The sequence below is a fragment of the Panthera leo genome, chromosome F3, assembly GCF_018350215.1.
Source record: "Panthera leo isolate Ple1 chromosome F3, P.leo_Ple1_pat1.1, whole genome shotgun sequence".
Classification (NCBI taxonomy): Eukaryota; Metazoa; Chordata; class Mammalia; order Carnivora; family Felidae; genus Panthera; species Panthera leo.
Window position 1 is genome coordinate 53,867,296 of NC_056696.1, and position 22,565 is coordinate 53,889,860.

At 36.9% G+C, this 22,565-nt stretch overlaps 1 protein-coding gene across 1 annotated transcript in view; it reads right to left on the minus strand.

Annotated features, from left to right (window-relative positions):
• The window catches only part of USH2A (usherin), a 743,753-nt gene that overhangs the window by 498,885 nt on the left and 222,303 nt on the right, over nucleotides 1-22,565 (minus strand). The window contains exons 21-22 of the mRNA XM_042925179.1: nucleotides 20,063-20,207; nucleotides 6,865-7,095 (exon numbers count right to left, since the gene is read on the minus strand). Of these exons, the coding sequence (XP_042781113.1) occupies nucleotides 6,865-7,095; nucleotides 20,063-20,207 (376 nt within the window). The remainder of the gene's footprint in view (nucleotides 1-6,864; nucleotides 7,096-20,062; nucleotides 20,208-22,565) is intronic.

Below are 22,565 nucleotides of genomic sequence, written 5' to 3' on the forward strand. Positions count from 1 at the left end.
GCTCGAACTCACAAGCTGCGAGATCATGACCTGAGCTGAAGTCAGATGCTCAACCGACTGAGCCACCCAGGTGCCCCTGAAATTACATATTAATTTAAGCAACTTAGACTAGACTCTTGACCAAAAATAGGCAAGCTACCAGCCTGATGTCTGTTTTTGTTGTAAATAAGATGTTTTTACCCAAAACAATGAGGCTACACTTATTTGTTTCTATATCACCTATGGCTGCTTTCACACTAACATGGCAGAGCTGAGGAGTTGGGACAGAGACCTCACGGCTTGCTGAGCAGACAATATTTAATGTCTGGACATTTACAGGTGAACTCTGTAACCCCCTGCTCTAGACTGACACTGTAAAAGTTAAAAAGGGAGGGAAGGTTTCTTCATGCAAAGGGAAACTTGCAATTTCATTAAATTTGACCACCTAAGCAAGAGTCAACTGGTATAAGTTTTGGTGAAAGAAAAAGCCAGGCGTTGAAATGATTATTTTCAGCAATCAGAGATAAAATTCAAAAGCGAAACTGAACGTAGTACTCCCAAACCAACCCTACCGTTAACATTTCAAACACAAGGTGACATTATGGGAATGTGCTTCAAAATGTGTCACTTTAAAAAATACAAGGGTTTAAACACATGCAGTCACTTAAATTGGCCTTTGTGATGCATTTGTTGAATGGGGAAAAACATGGTCCTTTCCCATCCAACAATGCTGTCTTTACACATCTCCATTAAAGGTAGTAAAAACAAAACAATTTTCACTTACTTCTTAATATCCCAAGTCACCATGGGTTAGTCTGACTTCTGTGATTCCAAGAAGATACATAGTTGGCCCCTCGTCCCTATGAATCCATAGATGCTCTCAACCAGATATTCACAAGCTCTCCTTATTGTGTCACAACCAGAAACACATTACGAGCCTCTTCATTGCCTGGAACCCACTTCTCTGCTGACAAGGTCCGTGTTCCTACTCTTGCCTTTTTCTCTCTGTATCATCACTGCCTGTTCATTAAACTGTTAGGCCAGATAGTTGATTCATATATCTGTTTTTCAGTAACTATGACTAAAATCTAACATCAAAGGTCAAATAAAACTTGAGATTTAAATCGGCCTTATGAGGACTTGGCATTTTATTTGTTTTATTATTTTATTTGTTTGTTTGATTTTAAGAACTTTCTGGTAAAATTACTTGCTCCCTGTTGGAGGAAAACAAATCCTGGGAAAGCAAGGGTGTTGAAGGTCAGAATTAATATGCTTTTACTAATTAGTCTATCTGAAGAAGTTTACTCTGCTTGCACCTTCTCTATAACTGCTTATAATGAGCTTTCTTTTAATGAAGTACTTAAATGTCCCAGCTCACTAAAAATAATAAATAATAATAATAAAGCACATATATCATAGAGTAAAAAATTATATATAAAACATATGCTTTTAAGGAATATTGATTTGGGGAGTTGCCTTTCTCTCTTCATAGGTTGGTAATTCATTGTATTTCTGTATCCTAAAGCGTTCTAGTTCAGTCATTCTGGGGAAGGCAAAAACCACGAGACAAAAACGTCTGACAATCATTTAGTGTCCTTGAACAGCATCATTATGAAGAAAGTGTACAGAGTTCTCATCTGCAAGATATTCAACATCAGTAATCACATTCCCCGTGAAGACAAATAAAAGGGAATTACATCCAGGTGCACATGTATGCTCATCTCCCCAGTGGTTTGCTACAAAGATCTCCCCAAAGGCAGTTCCTGATTTCTGGGCAGGGTCGCCAGTAAAGGCAGTTTAAAAGGCTGTGAATGGCGGCTGGATACGACAATAGTCAAACCTTCCCCCAAACGATCACGGGCCTGTTTTCGCTAATAGGGAGAAAAAGTGACAAGGAGAGAGGGTCACCTTTGGAATGCTAGTCTGAGCGGTAGTTTAGTTTGCTGTTTTTACCAGGTTCCCTTTGGATTACTAGCATTGCATGGAAAGGACTAAATTCTTTGTGTAAATCAAGTGGATTTACTCTGCATTCCTGAAAAAAAAATGAGCATTTTTTTTTTTCCCTCTGAAGACACAATGATCACCCCTTCCAACTGTAGAAGGTAGAGAATGTTCTATTTGCTACTCTTATTTTGGAAGGAGGAAGTATTGTTAACCCCATGTAACCAGAAAAATATTTTGCCACGAGTATTTATATGATTTTCTAGTTAAAATATTATGAGCTTATGTTGAATTTGCTGCTTCTTTACACCTTCTGACATAACCCAAGAATTGAATACCCATTTTATATTGAGTATTTCTCTCCATATCATTTAAATTATCCCTATAAATTAATGTATCCCCATACGAAAAACAAATTTATGTTAATCATAAATTATGAACATAATATTATATGAAAAAATGATCTCTGAAAAATTTGTTTAAAAATCTTGTTATTTTTGGGCGCCTGGGTGGCTCAGTCGGTTGAGCACCTGACTTTGGCTCAGGTCATGATCTCACAGCTCTGTGGGTTCGCTCCCCACATCAGGCTCTGTGCTGACGGCTCGGAGCCTGGAGCCTGCTTCGGATTCTGTGTCTCCCTCTCTCTGCCCCTAACCCACTTGCATTCTGTCTGTCTCTCTCAAGAATAAATCAACATTAAAAAAAATTAAAAAAAATAAATAAAAATCTGGTTATTTTTAAACTCAGATGTTTTGGTAACAACCTCTATTTTGAATTTTTGAAGCTACTTAAATATTCTATATTCGTTGATTTGGAATTTGAGAAGTTAGAGGCATTGGTCATCTAGCATAATCCTTCATTTAATAGATGAGCATGATTAGATCCACAGAAAAATAGTTTATCCAATGTTTCAATACTAGGCAGATTAATTTAACTATTTTCAATAACAAAATTAAATATCATATTTTAATATAGAAATTACATATTGCTCATACTTTAAATATAACATTCAGGCACAATATATGTGTAACAGGAGATGAATTAATAGAATACTAACTTTATAAATTTCAGAGGACTCTTAGAAGCGTGCCTGTCTCATGGTAAACACTTAAACATTTGTTAAATGCGTAATGATAAACAGCTAATGTTTAGACTTTTAAGTTACCTGCATGGCAGACACTGCAAAGTTCAGGAGGTGGCTATCGCCTTTCATTCTCACCTACTTCTAGATATCACTATCGTACGTAGTATTATCATGCCAGTTTTAAAGAAAAAGAAACAAAGATACAGAAACGATTAAGTGGTGTATCCAATTACCTGTAGCTGATAAATAACAGGGCCTGGATCTGAAATTTATCAGATTTCTCCCAAAGCGCTCACTCTTACTCATATAGAAGTAGAGGAGTTAATACCTGATCTTAAATTTATACTATGATGTAAATGACTGATAATATATCCTTCCTAGAGATTAGATTTTTGAAAGAACGCTCATATTCAAAAGGAAAAGGTACCAAAAACAGATTCTAAAAAAGATGCACCTGAATAATTTTTCTTCCCAGAAGTCAATTTTGATAGAGTTCATTTACAGCACAAAGCTAAATAATTTACAATATTAAGCAACATGTTAGAACATATACTATTTTCATTATATCCTACTCACTAAAAACATTTAAGGCAAATATGGAAGAGGTGTGAGTTATATAAGAGATTCCTTTCTTGAGCTGCAATAATGAGATCATCTATACTGAAATTTTAATAACATCGTCCATGACTACAGTACATGTTATGAATGTATTTATAAGTCTTGTCATCAATGGGTAAAGTCTGACTTATTTTTTTATATATAACATATGCACAATAATGTACATAACTGTATACTTGTCTTTGAGTATTGGATATCTCCATCCATATTTCAAGAGTCATTTTAGAGTTTGATATTTTAAAATGAATAATTCAAAATAAAAGCATCTTAGTTCTTATAATTATTCACTTATTAAACACAATTAATCATTTTTGAGATTTCCAAAATTGGCTCGTTAAATTTGCCTCAGGACATAAAATTCTGCATAAGATATATAGAAAAGAAGTTGATAGCACCATTTGACAGATAGCACTTCAGCCCATTAAAATAATTTCATTCAGACATTAAACATCTAGCTTCTGAGAACAATCTGGAATCAATTGCTATGGAAAAAATGGGATCCCTAGATGGCTTTGGAGATGTAAGTAAATAAATAAGCCAACCCTATTAACTATTTGTACCTGAAAAGTCAGCAACTGAAAGAAAAATCCAAAAAAGTTTAGCAGTGTTGGGTAAGGAATATTTGATTGATAATTTTATCCCATCCTCACTTATTACTGTCACATACTCTCATTCTACACCTTCCAAAAAACTGTCCACGTGTGTGCCTTTCCCTTCCGTGGCAAAGCACCAGCCATTGAATCAGAAGCTTCCAATTCATATTCGAACCCTGAAATTCAGTAGCTGTCGTACCTCAGGGAAGCCACATACTGATTCTCCTTTCCTCTGTGCTCTGAGGGTAAAATTCCTACCTACAGGCTTGCAGGGATTGAATGAGAGAATATTTAAGTAAAATGAATGGAAGGTGCGAATTATGCACATACTGCTCTGCTTAGGAAAGATGCACATTTAGAGAAAGCTATTGCATTGGTTTTGTAAATTGTCCCAGCTTATTGATTGAGTAAACTTCATTTAACCATGGGCCCAGCTCAATAAAATTATTCAACCAAACCTGACAATTGAGCCAAAGGATCAAACCAATAATTTGACGCAGACCTGGTTTAAAAGTTAAAGAGAACCTTAAAAGTAAGGTGAAGGTGCTAATAAAAAGGAGCTAGTATTGCCCCAGAACGTGCCTGAATGCAGAACTTCTTCTCTGGGAATCACCAAACCTCTAGGGAGCACTTCGAGCCAAAATTGTGATCTCCCCGCCTTGTCCTTCAAATGATGTGTACTCCAAACACATTTTCTGTGCAGCTGGAGGCTTTGTTATAGACAGAAGGATCCTGCTTAGTGAGGCCGGTGTTTACGGCCTAACTTTTTTAAAGAGGAATTTGGAAAACTTCCCAGACGCTACATCTGCCCCTAGCCCTTGCACCTCAGAGTATAAGGCCGGCTAGGGAGAGCGTGCAGACGACTAAATTTATTAACGGTGGACGGGCCACTCTATCTTTCACTGCAACAACAGTAGGTGATCCCATCAAAAATCTGTCTGCTGGCTAGCCCGCAAATCCAAGCTGACATACTTGCAGCAGATAGGCCCAGCTGAATGGAAACGAATGTCGTTTCCTCGAAGAAACACAGCGCGTGCCAAATCTTGGACCAGGAAGGCAGTTTCTATTTCCATTGGAGGAAAGGCTTTTTCACTTTATATCCGTAGCTTCTTTGCCAGATTTTTTTTCTTTTCTTTTCTTTCCTTTCTTTGACATTTACAAATATTCAACAGAAGTGGAACATTTTATGAGATCTCAGTGGTTGAATTTCTAACACTCAATGATGATTTTGATGTACTAGACCAGGGGTATTCACCTCAATATACCTTGGCTAGAAGATCATTCATTACAAATGTACATCAGGCTCACTTAAAAACAAACTGTTTACTATTTTAAATAAAAACAAAGCAATAGGGGTACCTGGGTGGCTCAGTCAGTTAAGCGTCAGGCTCTTAATTTAGGCTCAGGTCATGATCTCACAGTTTTGGGGTTCGAGCCCTGCATCAGGCTCTGAGCTGACAGTGTCGAGTCTGCTTCGGATTCTCCCTCTCCCTCTCTCTTCCTCTCTGCCCCTCCCCTACTCATGCTCTCTCTCTGTCTCTCTCAAAAATAAATAAACTTTAAAAAATAAAGCAATAATATTTGAGCCACATTTTATAGCTCAAATTCCACTTCATTGTACTCAACATATGCAACATTTTAAAGACTATTTGCTCCAAAGTGACTTTCTTGTGGATTAAATGAATATCATTATGAGTTTACAGAATCATATGTACCTTATTCCTTTTAATTTTTTTTTTAATTGGGAAAGTGGAATACGTAACATAAATAGTTATAGTTTTCTATAATTATAGTGAAACAGAATTCTTAAAAACTCTAATTCAGAAAGGTAACAGAATGCCTGGAATATTGTAGGACCAGCAAGACCAGGAGTTGGGTGAGGCAAATGAGGTGGGATCACAGGGTCATGCAAGAAAGGAATGGATCCAGTCTTCATTTTAAAATTTGGGATTTTATTGGGAATTTTTTGGCATTGGTTTTCATTTTTAAAAAATATTGTATGAAAACATTGTTTCTGTTGATTCCTGAGATTGCTTAAGTGCCTTAAGTGCCTTAAGCAAGTGCATCACTTACCCATAGAAGGTATGTTTCCCTGAAATTAGTTTTTCCCATAATGCTCTCCACAAAACCTACTGATAGTGATCACGCTTTTAAAAAAGTAACAAATAAGGATCTGGAATATTGGGCTAAGAAAAATTAGATAGCTCTCTTATAATTCTTTTTAGAGACTTTAACAACCTGACATGTACTGAGACTCTCCAACCTCATGGGGCATTTCTCAAACTCATCTGCCCACAGAATTCTTTTTTTTTTTTTTTTTTTTATTTGGTAGAGCACGTGAAGCGTTCTGAGGAACACACTCTGGTAAATGGTGTCAGACAGCCATTTCCAGCATATACTTTGATCAAATAAAGCTATCTTTCCACACCTATATTTTACTTTTCTTTCTGCTACTTACTCACTTCCCCCCCCCCTCCCGCCTAGAATACTAAGAAGGTGGACATACTGACACAATCAAGTTATAAAAGGTCTGAATGAGTATTTCTGTAGACAAACATAGAAAAAATTCATTATGAAGGGCTATCAAAATAATAAGAACCAGCTTGGTGCTTAGTGCCTCTTCAATAAAGTAATGTCAAATACACTCACCAGTAAAGTCTGTATTGACTGGGTGTGTGGAGCTGGGAAATTTATAATATCCATTTCCTATGAAACGAATTCCTTTCATCATCATGGCCGTTGGAGCTGGGAGAGATGACTCTCTCCTTTCTAGCTGGTATGTAGGAGAGGGTCCATTCAGTTCTTCAGGTGTGAGCCATCCAACACGGATGGTTGTGCTGTTGATTCCTTCGACCACAGGAGGCCTCAGCTGGGTTGGCGCTGAATATTAAAAAAAAAAAAAAAAAAAAAAAAAAAATTTGTTACATTCAAGAACTTAGCTTCTATCTCTAGACACTCACACACGGGTACACATGTACTTGTGTACATCACACTCAAAATCAAGGCGGTTGTGGAGTATTTATGGGGTTCTAAGAACTGAAAACACAAGATAGAGTATACCTTAAATGGGACTAAACACAATTTAAATGACTAACAAATAGTTACCATAAAATGTTGCTGATTAAACAAAATTTCCCTGTGGAGATAATTTCTCTATTCTTTCTTATTCTGGTAAAAGACATTTCATATTATCATCTGCTGGTGCCCCACCCAGATTCCCTTAACCAAGCTGGTATCCCAGTGCTCAAACGTGGCTGTTGATCACCATTGGTTCATGGCTGCCCCCTTTTCTGGAAAATTTCCCTTGCCTGAGTGGGAGCTAGCTCCCCCAGAAGTTACAAGATCCCTCATGAAACCTGTAGCCTGTAACTCCCAGTGACTACCGTGGGTGATTACTGATCACAAAGGGCAGAGCCCCTGTGTTAACACAGCATCGACTTAGGGCTGCAATTCACAGAGGCCAATCAAGGAAAGAAGATGATTCAAATGGACTAATTGGAGACACGAGAGACAGCGTGGGGTTTGAGAAGAACCAGGCCAGGGTGAAGAGTCACGGATTTGTGCCAGCCAGCGGATAGTGAAGGAACAATGACCTGAAGTTGCCAGATGTCTTACTTTGTTAAAAATAGTCATTTTATGTGTAACCTTTCTGATTTTTAAAGTTTAGTAACTGGTTTAAATTAAGACAAATAAGCAAAACCACTCTGAAAGCCAAACAGAGCATCCACATGAGGAAAAGGAGCCTGTGAACTCAGGGGTTTATGAACTCTGGTCCAGGTACAACAGCCTCCAGGGCTCTGAAGTGACCACACCACTGCAGGGCCTGTGCGTAGGGGCAGAGAATACCCAGCGTCCTTCCACACACCGAGGCCTCGGCGTGCTTCAAGTTCTGGGACACTGGCAATTCTCTGGAGGCTTCTGGGACACCCAAGGAGTAAGTAACAGAGATGGAGATTTTCCCTAAAGCCTGATGGAAAGGGGATCAGAGTAACAAGTGAGTTATTGAAACTAAGGTTTTGTTTTGATTTTTCTTCTTAAACAGTTGAGTGTGTAGGCTGAGGTTCATTCCTGCTCTAAGTGGGTCGGCTGGGTTTGAGAGGTACAAGCAAAGAAAGGAACAAATATCATTACCTCCAAGCCTACTTTTTAAGGGCCTAAACTAAAGCTGTGGACTTTTAATTTCCATCTGTGTTCACACAGGCTTCTGCATACACAAAGTCTTGGCCTGTTTCAATAAACATATATTAAAATGATGTGAATACAAGATTTGATAGCCTTAAACCATGAAAGACAATTCACCTTAGAACAGCTTAGAACAAGTAGCATTTGTTACTTTCTAGAAAGCTTGGCCAGCTTTCCAAAGAGAAACAATTGATTGTGATTCTATTTCAACATTTTGTAAAGAACAGAGGGCACAGAGCAAAATGTTCAACTTAGATAATTAACAATTCAGTTCCTCTTCTGCCACGGCAAACCATGAGATGTCTTTATATATATATGAATCTGTAAATTTTATGCATGATTTCCTTTAGCATTCCTTGCCAAAATTAGCTAAATGGTAGGTTCTCAAAGATTTCACTCTACAAGCCATGTTCCATCTTCAAAATAATCCAAGAAAATAAAAATCTAAGGCATCTAGAAATTTCTTCTCCCCTTAAGCTTCTCTTCAGTGTTTGGAATTACATCTTTGTATTAAAATTTCAGCAGGCTATTATTGGCTATTAACTTAACTGAGGATGAAGAATTGTCAAAGATTTTTGAGTCCTGGGTTCAAGGAAGTAATAGAGGACAAATTATATAATTTTTTATTATCTAAAGTCTGCTATTTAAAAGCACAAAAGAGGATTTTGAACTCTTCTGTTATATTTTCTGTTTTCCACATATGATTCCCTAGTGTCCTGGGACAAAACGATTTGAAATTTTAGTTTGAAAAACACCATCTATTCCAATGACATCCAATAGAACACTCTCTGATAACAGAAATGTTCCAGATCTGTACTGTCTAATATGGTAGGCATTAGCCACATATTAATATTGAGCACTTGAGCTTTGGTTAGTGGGACTGAAGAATGGAAGTTTACATTTTATTTAATTTTAATTAATTTGAAGTTTAAATAGCCATATATGGCTACCATACTGGATAGCAAAGATCTAGAGAATCACAAACTATAAATATTTGGTGTGTTGAGAGTAGGATGTCCATTTGAAATAAATAGAGAACTTATGAATATACCTCCTGTACATCTTAAGAACTAAAGAGTTTTATCCTTGTTTAAAAGTAGCTTTAGGGTGCCTGGATGGCTCAGTTAGTTAAGCATCTGATTCTTGATTTCAGCTCAGGTCATGATCTCACAGTTTGTGAGATCCAGCCCTGTGTCGGGCTCTTGCTCTGACAGCATGGAGCCTGCTTGGGATTCTCTCTCTCCCTCTCTCAGTGCCCCTCCCCTGTTCTTTTTCTCAAAAATAAACATTTGAAAGTAGTCTTTTCCTGAAGTTCCCATTTGTTTGATATTTGGTATTCCTTTACTCCAATAACCCAGCTAGTTGAGGATAATGGTGAAGTGTTGTACCACTATAGCATTCAGAATCCTTTCCCCCATGGATACCATAATCAAACTCACTTTTTAATCAGGAATATAAATTCAGTCAAACAAAAGAAATTGCAGCAACTCAATAGTTTTATTTTAATATCTCCTAAAATGAGAGTGCACTTATTTTTTTTTAATTTGGCAAAATGATTATAATCAATAAGGGCACCCTCACTGAGAATGCACAAAAATTAATGTTGACTGTTTAAATTTTAACAAGTAGTGGAACACTTCTTCTAAATTCACGGGAGAATTATTCCACCAAGCAATGAAACTATTCTTAGGAAGTCAACTACAGAAAATGAATCAAATTAGAGTATATTTTTTATTCTCTTGCTGAAACAAAACAAAACAAAACAAAACAAAACAAAAACACAACAACCTTCCAGCTGGTATGTTGTATGTTTCACTTGGAGGAGTCAACCTAGCCTGTTTGAAAGGGTGAGCACCCCACTGAGTTATTATTTTCCCAGTTCCCCTAAGACCAGAGGCGGGATTTTCAATCAATTAAACTAGACTGGTCACACTTAAACACACACACATGCACACACACAGACACACACACACAGAAGGATGAAAAGAAAAAGAGACATTCCTGAACTATTCAACACACTCACACAAGTACAGACTCACAAAGAGAGAGAAATAATAAAGGATCATTTCTCAGACTATCAAAGTAAAGGGATTATAGTTATAAATTCATTAATCACAAAACAGTGAATTAATAGACAACATAGAATAATGGAAAGGACTCTGCAGACTATTAGAGGTTACATTTTACTTTTTAATTTCCAATTCTGCATGACTTAGAAAAATCACTAAAACTTATGCGGGTCTCAGTTTTCTCATCTACAACAGGAGGATAAATTTCAGCAGACTACCTTGACAGTAACTGCTTTTAAAAACAATATATATAATTGTGTCAGGCTTTAGAAAGCAAATTTCTATACAAACACAGGCACTATTATTACTAGCCAATAACACATATTTCAGATAACATATCATAAAAGGATACAATTCATCTGCATTCAAAATCTGTATTTGCTTAGAAAATCCTCTTATAAATGTCAAGTATAAAATGGATCTTCAATATCCATAGTTTCAAAGAATAACAACATACAAAGTCTGTTTCCACTTAGAATAAACTTAACAATGTTTTTGTATTTTTTGCAATAGCTTTGTAATCCAGTTTCCAGTCTAGCTCTTCTATTTGTAAATATTCTTTATAAAACGCTCTGATAATGGACATTCTGCTTTATGCAGCATTTATTACTTTATAATCTGATTAATAGCATATCATAATGCATAAATTTACATGTGCAAAATTTATGTAGTGTGGAGTTTGAGTATCATAGCATAAGAACGGAGGCCTAAATGAGCAGAAGCTCTCGCTGATGGCAGGCCTTTAAAATCAAATCTCTTTATTTGTTTTCAAGCAAGAGTTTGTTACCTATGAACACTGCATGGCAGTGTTAATATCTTAAAACACCATCCACTTCCCATTATGAAGACAGGAATCCAACAATGAACAGGCTTTCCACATTTCAGGCATCTGTGGGGAGCAGACTGACATAAGACCTCCTCAGGCACCTTAGCAATAGAACGTGATTTTGACTTTTCCTTACAAATATAAAACTGTCACAAGAAATGCAGTTTGCCCAAACACTTCCAGGCCAAAACACCCATGGAAAGGCACTGGGATCAGGACTTAAACAAGAATGTCAGATCAGGAAGCCATGATTTCTCAGTTGGCGACCACTCGACTGTACCTGCTCTCCCGTCAGTGTCCAGAAGAGGAGAGGATGCTCCCCTCAGAATCACGAGACCACTCAGCCTTGCCTTGTTCACTGTCTATTCTCTGGAGAAAAAAGAACAAATCTACTTTACCATTCCCTGTTTTGCATGCTAGTTTCCTTCCAGAGAGAACATGTACAGTGGAACTGATCTGGAAAGGAGAAAACTTAGCTTCTAGACTGGCTCTTCAGGTCCCTAATTTGGCTAATCCATTATTTGGTATCTCTGTTCCTCAGTGCCTCATTTGTCCAAGAGTACGACAGAAGTGAGGGTGTCCTCCAGTTTCAAAATTCTGTGATTGAATACTTTCTAGCAGTGCTTCTCAATTAGTAAACCAGAAGGCATGCTGGACATCTGACACCCGGACCCTCTCAGTGTCCCAGGAAGCCAGCTAGTTTATCCCCTTCAGCTCTGAGCCACCCTGTTTCTTCACCACACCAGGGCACACAAATATTATGATTTCTTTAATATGTCTTAAGACATAAAGGATGGTCAGAGAGCACTGCTTTTAGAGAATTTAAGGGAAATCACTTGTTTGGTGAATAAACACTACCTTAACCAGCTGTTGTTCTGATGATCATCAATTCGTACGTAACTAGCATCCTACATGTGTGGAGAAGAGGGTCTGTGATTTCTGAACCGCACACACAGCGGCATGATGACGGGGCACACCGTCCCCTAAAGTCCACCGTTAATAAAAGGTAGCTGCTTGGACTGTAATTATGGCATCCTGGCTACCCAAACTTGAAGCTTTTATGGGGCTTATGCAATTAACTACTTAAATGCATCGTAACACTTGCTTCTCTGACAGCAAAGTATTGATTTTTTAATCATTTTCAAGTCTCCTCTAGCACAAATAAATGTACTACAGTTACAGTTAATGCACTGTGTACATGCATTAAATGCTGGTGTGACACAATTTATTATTTTGTGATATATAGAATTGAAGTTTGGCTTCTCAGAAATTAGCACCACCGGTCCAGCATCAGTATGGAAACTACCATTGTCCTTGATACTCCAAATTCTCTACCTTCAAAAAGCTGGAGACCTTTGTTAATAGGATAGTTAGGCTTTTACAAAAAGGGGGGGAGCTGAATATAAATCTTTTATATATGTCAGTGTAGGAGAAAATTAAAAATAGTCTAACGGAAGATACAGTTTATATTTTCCTAAAGGTGTCACTGTAGGACCTACGGCAACTTTGTTCAGATGAATTTTCGTCTCCTTAATTTCTTTCCTTGTACTTATTTAGGGTACATCTATCAAAATATTTTGCATACTGTAGTCTCCCTGATTCAGCCAATTTTTGCATATTCTAATTGTGTCATTTTAATGTCTTCCTATAGGTAACACTTTATAAAGCTAAAAGGCTGTTTTAAAAAGTATGATTTCTGCATGCCAAAAAGGCCAGGAGAACCCTATTAAAGTCACATATCTAAATGCAGACCTGATGACAGAGGTCATTACATGTTTCATCAACAAGCCTTTTGCTTGGGTGCAGCCACACAGTCAAAATTCAAGTTGGTGAGTAAAAAGCAGTTAATTTTGTTTTGTTAGAAATAATATCATTTTAGTTTTAGCATCTAAGACAGATGCCAGCATTTCACTCTGAACAGATGGTAATTCCTTCTAATAGTGCATCTCTGTATTAGTAAGGTCTGTTGTGTATACAAACAGTAATAAACAGTAGGTAAGGATCAAAATAAATTTTAATTGTTGACATTAAATTCTGGCAGCCACAGTTCTAAGGCTGCAATATTCCTTTTTCAAATCTGTCAGATTTACTAATGCTGCGAGAGCTTTGCCGAAAGCTGCCAGATTCCAGTCTCAGTAAAAAGATTTTTACATGCCGCTGGTAACCCGTCTGTAGCAGGATACCTGTTTTCGTACCCTGACACCATTGTTCAATAATGACATGGAATTGGTACGACCATCCGTGTGACGGTCAGCCAGGATTGCTTTTAGAATATTCCTGAAGGACCGAGCATCTAACGAAGAGGTTATTATAAAGAGCTATATGCAATTTGTTACACTATGGGTAACGGTAGGATCACAGCCCTTTCCCTACCCTGCTCAGGAAAGGTCTCCCATTCAACTCGTTTTATTCTACTTGCAAATCTGGGCATTCCTGAACTTCTCTGAAAGTGACATCATTCCTTCCCTTCATATTGTTTGCTTTGCCTGACTCTGAAGGATTTCCCTGACAGTCAGAGCTACCATCAGCTGTGTTCTCCTATAGGCTTTGCTGTGTGGATCCAGAGTGCCAACAAGCACCAGTTTGGTCCTGATAATGCCTCCAGCGATCTGGTATTACAAGTAGTAGCCGCTATTTATTTTGGGAAGCTGCCATGTTAAAGAAAAAAAAACATTAAAAAACCCAGTTTGGCATTCAGGTGACTGTTCAATAACAAACATGCTTTGCAATCATATTTCTTTAAAAAATGGATGTATTTTTTTTAATCATGAAAAATATATTGCTTCCACCATATGGGACAACCAACGACTCACCAACCGATTTAAGATGCAGCATATTGAGCTGACCATATGTTACAGTGCTGTTGAATGGCTGAGTGATTCATGCCCGTCACATTCTAGTATATCAATTAAAGCTCCTTGAAGTCTGCATGATTTGTGTCTCTGTTATTAAACCCTGCTAATTCATCCCACTTACACATCTGTTATAAATCTCTAGGAGTGCTGCATGATTCATGGCAATCTGTGAGCATGCTACAGCAAATTCTTCTCCTTGTAATTAACAGTAAATTGTTTTACTGCCATGCAATGAATTTTTCAGTTATATTGCAAATGAACTCCTAAATGTGCGGTTCTTTCCTAAGAACTGACTTATATCATTAGGCAATTAAAAAGTATTGCTTTGAACCAAAAGCTTTTAATCAAGAGAAATACAACTTAAACATCGCTTAAGAGCCATGGAAATTTGACATGTTGGTTAAAACTGTAAAAGAATTTCTGTTGGGGAAAGAGCAAAACAAACAAACAAAACCCTCCGTGTACTCAGGATTTCCCTGATGCTAAGATAGAACTGCTGTCTGGAAACACTCGGTGAGACAAGTCTGCACAGATACTGTTTATCTTAGAAGTTACTTAAGTCATCTGTCATTACCAAATTTCTCAGATTGCTTTACACTTCTCTACTTGTAAAACAGTGCCTTTATTCTTGAAATAAATAATTGGATAATTAGCCAAGTTGGATCATCAGAGGATTCCAGAGCTGTTCAAGTGTTCTTGTCAAAGGTGAAGCAAATTCATTTCAGCTCCCCTCTGCAGCTCTTCGAAGAGGCTTTGATTTTTTTTTTCCCCCACTTTCTTGGCAGCAGCTTCAGATTCATGAGTCCATACATCAAGTCAGTAGTTTAACAACAAATGGAATTAAATTCAAAGAAGGGAAACTAATTGAAGGACAGCAACAAAAGTGTTTGGTAATGTGCTTTTTAATATGGCATGCCACATTTGCATGATAATTTTTCCTTTTTAGCATGGAGCAGAAAGTGACTAGCTTAATGAGGGATTATTCAAGGCAGGAACGAACAAAATGCATTCATAACTAAGAACAAAGATTGTATTATGAAACAAAAACAGGCAACCTCAGAGAAGTAACTGGATGATTGGTTTATGCATTATGAATAAAAAGATAGAAAAATATTTATATTAGTATTCACTAATGACTATATATACAAGATTGTTGTAATTAAAATTATAAATTAACATATTAAGAGTGCTTGTTTAATCACTCTGGGTCCTATTCACAATGAAAAGACTCATGTACCTGCATGCAAAACAATGTGTGTTTTCAACTGAGCAGCAAACAGCCTATACATTTTACTTTTGATTCAGAGAAAAACCTTAATGCACCGCTAATTACTTGCTTAATGGGAGATGGGTACTTCTAAGCTTGTAGTGTAGAGGTCAATTTATGACAGGCAAAGGAAATATCACATTGCTCGTCCAGGAATGGAGCTCCAAGAGGAATTGCTCTTAAGAAACGTTTAAATTGTACTGAATTCGCAAAGCGTGGAAACACACAAATTTCCTAAATTGAAAGGGTGATCTTAAGGAAAAAATAACAAGGACTCTAACAGGGCCCGGGCCATTGGTTCATTACCGACAGAAACCCAGAAGCAACTCCAGAGCCACTGATGACCCTGCTTGGAGACTTTGCTACAGAGACAAGAAACGTGGCTGCTCCTGGGTGTATGCCTCCCTCAGATCAGTTCTCAGGTTTGTCGCAAGCACGAAACTAAAGAGGTAGCAATGCAACATTCCGGAAGAAATGCACCAGTTCTAACCATATCTTTCACTGAAAAAATACTTGAAACAAAACAAGAGCCAGTTGAAATTCTCAGGCTTTCTACTAAAAGTCAGATAAATCTTCACAAGTATCTTTTTGATTCCTGTGACTGAGATTTAAGGAGGAAACATATTTTTACGAATCAATGATTTCAAAAGGCTGAATACTATCACTAACTTTTGGAACCCCTTTTCAAAGGTTTTGAATGGTCACTGGCTTCTTTCCTTCTCCTAAAATAAATTCGTATGAACTACATTTTCATGTAAGAGTTAATTCCCCACACATCCATTCGAATTCGCTGCAGTAATATATTCCCTCCGACTTGCAATTTTATTACTTGAAGAAACAGGGCAGGAAGAATCCTAAAGCTGCAAGTCAACTTTTATTTCTTCCCTACGGCAAACCTGTTGACCAAAAGGATTGACTATCTCCGTGTTTATTTTTATGACTTAGCATCTGTGAGTTATAGCCAGATGTTTAATCTTAAGAAAATTTTGGAAACAAAAACTTTCATTTACTGAAAATAAGGGTGGCAAAAAGATACTGGATCTGTAATTGCTGGGCTTTTCCTTATATCCCAACAAAAACAAAGAAGTTCATTCTTACTGATCTCAACACCCTTGAAAATTATGTCCTTTAAAATAAATCAAATGGCAAGTAAAAATTATTTTGCCATACTTTTGTCATGTAAGTGACTTTGTTCTCTGCTCTACAGATGAAGAATCAGAGTCCTGACAAAAATTAAAGGATTAAGAAAAAAAACATTTCCCCAGAAGAACACTAAAATGACTTTTCCTTCAGAAAAGAAAGCATTTTACATGGGAACGAAAGTTGATGTATTTCTCTTAATGGAAATTGGGTAGAGGGAGTATTGTGGCAAAGAACAACAACAACAACAACAACAACAACAACAACAACAATTTTAATTTCCACATTTAAATTCACACATTCAGAACATCTTAAATTTACCATCACATCTTCTGCAACTGCTCAGCCCTTTACAATCCAGCTTCTATTCAACCATGTTAAATAGAGGGCTTCCGAGAGGGCCTCCCATGCCACCTTCCTTGTAGATCCCATTCGTCTTGCTTTCCCTACAGCATATGATGCTACAGAATTCTAGACCTTCTAGAACTCTCTCTTCCCTTAACTTTTCTGACACTGCTCCCTCTAATTCTGCCCATGTCTGTGTTCCCCTTACTCCTTTCTCTTTCTCCCAAAATATGAGCCTTCACTGAGATGCGAACTTTTAATTTGTATTTTCTCTGCTTTCACTAATTCATTATCACCTACAGCTTTAGCGTTTATCTCTATGCAATAATCACAAAATCTGTATCAGTGTTATGCTCCAGATTTGCATTTTCTGTTCTGGGATCCTAAGACTTTCCATGGATGTGTTTCTACCCAATGATCAAACTTCTACTCATGAGTTTATGTCTTCATCTTTGTTATTATATTTAGTGGCATGACCACGGTCTGCAACACTGACTGTTGTCTTCAATTCTTCCCTCTTCTTAACCTATGGATTTCTCTTCTTTGGTCCACCTCCATTCCCTTCCTCCAATCTTTACTTCTATTTATCTGATTTACTCCCTCTCTGCCTCTTAGAAAAGTCTACCAGACCCTATTTACACACTCTCTTCTTGTCTATTTACACTCTACTGCCAGACCAATCTTCATATACCTTAATTTTCATCCCATCAGTATTTGGCACAATGCCAGTCTCTAAAATAGTGACTATAATGGTATTTGTTCAGTCAAATGGTATTGTTCAAATCAAAGCTACTTATCCCAGAGTCTATGTTCCCATAGTGTTCTTTTGTCCGTGTTCTAATACCTCCAGATGCTAACCTTATCTGTTGTATGTCAACACCTTAATGCAGACACCATTAAACTGTCCTTGAATGAATTATATTTGAAACCCTCACAGTGCCTTAAATGGGTAGGCCCTTAATACATGCTTACTGAATTGAGCACTCACAATAAACTAGAGTAACAATATAATTATGGCACTTTAGAGTCAGAAAGGATTCAGAGGACGTAGATTAGTTTTCTTTCACTACATTTCCAGTGGACAGGAGCAGCCTTAAGTATTCTCACCAGTAAGTTAAATGAGAGCTGCTCAGAGCACTCAGCTAGGCCATCCTCCATGCCACGGAAACCAGTTGCTACAACCAAGGAGGATGCTGTTAGCACAGATGTTATCACTGGTGCATTAGCCAGGGAGTGCCTGTTTCATAGACATGTGCCCCACTTTCCCCTTGCCATCCCGAGGGTCCATCTAGTCTCTGCAGACGGGCATATGTCCCTCCATTTCCTTTAGTTTGCTAGTTTCCATGAAAAGACAGACTGAATCTCATCTACAGGAAAGTACCTGCACTAGTGGTAGAACTATGACGTGTGAGGTGCAGATGGGGGTGCCGTGGTGTGCAGCGTAGGGGAGAGACTTGAGCGGAGAGAACTGAAAATGTTATTGGAAGTACGTCAAGAAAAAGATGAATTAGACTGAGGAGAGCCCCTAAGGAGTAGAAGGAAAATGTTGAATAGAGGCCACATAGAGATATTTTAGATCCATGTAAGAAATCACCTCTGGAAAGAGGTCTCTAAACCTGGATTTGCCTGAGAGGTAGTAGCTCCCCTACCACGAAAGGTATCAAGCATGGGTTGGACAAACACTTGGGAACAATGTTACAAAGAATATACCATTATTGGTTAGAAAGTCACACTAGGTGATTTTAAACGTTTTACCCTGGGGGTCATGATTTCAGTTCTACTCAGTCACATGGTTGGTATCCATCTATCTTCCACTATAAGTATATCCCTCTGTATCTTCCACTATACCTCAGGCCAATCTTCAGCTTGCATTGTTTCTATTTTTACTTTCTTCAGCCTGCAAGACTGAGTCCTCTTTTTTTTGTTCTCTAGTCCCAAACTATGTCATCTTTCCAAAAGAAGGCAGAGAGCCTGCCTCTATTATCCATATTCAGCAGCCCTCTAATAATCAAACAAACAAACAAACAGTCTTATAGGAGAATGGTATTTTGTACAACCTAGGTACCCCATAAATGTATTCATACATATGAAATACATATAAATATATAAAAATACAAAGAGTTTGGTTGGAGAGGTAATAAAACAAACATACTTCTTTAGAATTTGTGAGTTGTTCTCACTGATAGAAATTTGAAGAAACAAATTACTTGGATGAGATCATTTGAGCCAAACAAGTTTTTCCAGAACTAAAGCGAGGTAAAACAAAACAATAGAATCAGACTTGAACACAGGGAAAAGGCATAAGGAATATTTTTATAGCTAAATATGTTTTCATATCTGTCATTCACCCAGAAGTCTTTCGACCTTCTCACATCTGGATTTTCTAAGAGTTTCTTAACCTCCTCACATTTGGAAATTTTCTTAGGGAGCACCAAGCTTTGCTTGACTGCAGACAGAAAAACTGATTTGAAAATACACTAAATGCAGAGTAATTGAGTTATGTAGGTGTTAGTAATACATATAATCAAGTTTGTATGAATCTAGTTTGTTCTATGTAAAGCAAGCAATATTTTATGCAAAGCATTTCCTACTAAGATCATACTTGATAATGACTCCTTTATTTAAATTGTATAAACTTAGTAGCTTCTTATTAATAATAAGTAAATTAATAATTACACTGCTGCCTATCCATTAAAGGTAAAATATAACACCAGAATATCCCACTAGTTCCTGGATGTCTGCCTTTAGCCCCAGAGGGCAGGAGTGGGTAGACCCAAAGCCCGCAAAAAGGGTCAAGAAGCAATATCCTGAGCCCTCATAAGAAGCCTCCTGAATACTTCTAACAACTGTCAGGATATCAGTAGGACCTAGAGTGAATACTGAGCCCTGGAGTCACTCTGCATCTAGCTGCATCTCTTATTATGGCACAGCTGCAACTCAGGGCTCCCAGGGACCTCTTAGAAACTTAAGTCTATTTATTTATTTTTGTTTGTTTAAAAATGTCAATACAGCTAGCAATCAGGGTTCGTGATCAGGGAACAGGAGAAACCAGAAAAGACAAGTATTAAGTCCAAACTAGAGAAGGTGTTGAGCTTTATAGGTGTTTGTTTACAAATATACAATATATTTTTCACATTTTTCAGGTACAGAAAAACTTGCTTACCTGCTGCTAATGTCTGTCCTGCTCCCGAAGCACTGGTCACACAACCAATTGAATTGCAGAGAGAAATAGTGAAGTTGTATATCTTATAAGGTTTTAGTTCTTTTACAATATAAGACAGTTCTTGGGATTTGGCAGTATACAACACCTTCAAGGCCAAAAAAAAAAAAAAAGTCAGATAATAGATAAACAGTGTGAGAAATGTAACTTTGGCAGTCAAGAAACCAGAATCCAGTCATGTTCTATGAATTCAGACAAAGAAATTATTGCCAACCACTATTAGGAAAGGGATTTTTTTTTTGAAGAGTCTCAACAAGCTAGGATTTAATTGATAATTGTACAATCACACTGTTTTATGAGGTAATAATCCAGTTCCTGAGTGGATAAATGAGGAAAGCAAGTTATTGCCTCATAAAGCAGCGTGGTGGTATGGTTATTGTCACCAATGGCAGAGATAAAGGATGGTGACATTGTGATTGTTATCATGAAAGGGCCAAATAAAACCATGGGGCTTGGCCAAAACGAACCCCATGCAGTGATGCCCACACGTCATTTGATGGAACTAGCACAGAAAAATGTCACTATGTTAAATTAATCCCATCATTTTCTTTAAAAATAAAAAGCCACAAAAGAAAAAGGAAAACAAGTAAACACATTACTGAGCATCCACATGAGGTCAATTCTCAATTATCTTTCTTATACAAATAAGCATATGCAGATTAGATCAAACAGTTACATTTCTTCAAATATTGTCTTTATCACACAATTTCAAGGGAGAAAAGCAGATTTGAGCGAAGGAGGCTGAAAGGAACGCCATAGTACATAAACAAATAATTAAACAACTAACACTGAGCCTTGGTCCTATCATTAAAACTAGGAATGATCAAAAGCAACTGTATAAGTTTACTTAGTTTATAGATACAAAAACCACTGGAAATTGTATTCAGAAAAAGAAGTCATTAAAACAAAAAGTATGACACCAAGCATGAGTATAAAACTTTTTTCTAAGGGATACTGATATCATAGCAAATAATCTTCTATATGTATAAATATAGATAGCTGTTAAGGTTTGTAACATTTGAAGTAATTTTCTAGATATTCTCCCTTTAGAAATACAATAAAATTCATTTGGAATATTGCCTAGGCATTTACTTTAAAACTTTATAACCTAAATGAGTAGTTCTAGAAAACAGTGTGAAGGGGATATGAACTACATCATTTATATAATATTTTTCAGAAATAAAGGTGATTCCAAAGGTCTAAAAATCTAGGAATAATTTAAAACTTTGGTATTATTTCCTTGCAATTACATTTAGAAATCAGAAAACATCAAAAACCAAATCATGAGTACTTCATTTTTCTAATTCTGAAATTGTTATTGATTTTATAAAATGTTCTCTTCTGTGCAATGTGATTTAAAATTTTCTAAGAAAAATAAAACTTTGAAATGAGTAAAATGTATTGAGTATTGCTATAAAATTTATCCCATTTAGAACAACTCTGGTTTGGATTAATTTAGATTTTTAGAAAATGAAATTGTTTTCAGGATAAAATACAGCAAAGTGTTTCTTATTTTAAGGAAGATGTGGTAAAAAAAAAATACAATGGAATATTATGTAGCCATAAAAAGGGAGGAGATCATGCCATTTCCAACAACATGGATGGACCTAGAGGGTATTATGCTAAGTAAAAGAAGTAACACTTAGAAAGAGACATATGATATGGTTCACTCATATGTGGAATCTAAAATATGTATTATGTGTAATAGTATTGTATGGTGACAGATGGTAGCTGCATTCGTGGTGAACATAGCGTAACATACAGAGAAGTTGAATCACTATGTTGTACACCTGACACTATTGTGACATCACATCAACTATATTCAAATTAAAAAAAATTAATTTGAAAATGAAGTGTTTCCTTTGTAATCTAGGATGTTGAGTCATTTGTTTAATAAACTATTCTTCATAGCAAGAACACATAATGACATATAATAAGAAATAGAAAATGTAGATTAATACTAATTTTGATGGGCTTTTACTTCTCTACATATGATTGGTACAAATTACCAGATTTTAAAAGGACATTTACCTTCAAGCTTGTAGCACATAAAATAATCACTCAGATGAGTTTTTTCTCTACCATATATACAGTCATTTTACACATCTTAAAGGATCAATTTAATTGAAAATTTTCTTTGGCACAAATCTTTAAAGAGGTGGAAAGAAATCTGTGGAAGCTTGAAATCCTACACTGATAATATCAACTGTTCTATATATTTCCTTGCCACATTCTTTTTTTTTACGTTAATTTATTTTTGAAAGAGAGACAGAATGTGAGTGGGGGAGAGGCAGAGAGAGAGGGAGACACAGAATTTGAAGCAGGCTCCAGGCTCTGAGCTGTCAGCATAGATCCTAACACAGGGCTTGAACCCACAAACCACAAGATCATGACCTGAACCGAAGTCAGACGCTTAACCAACTGAGCCACCCAGGTGCCCCTTCCT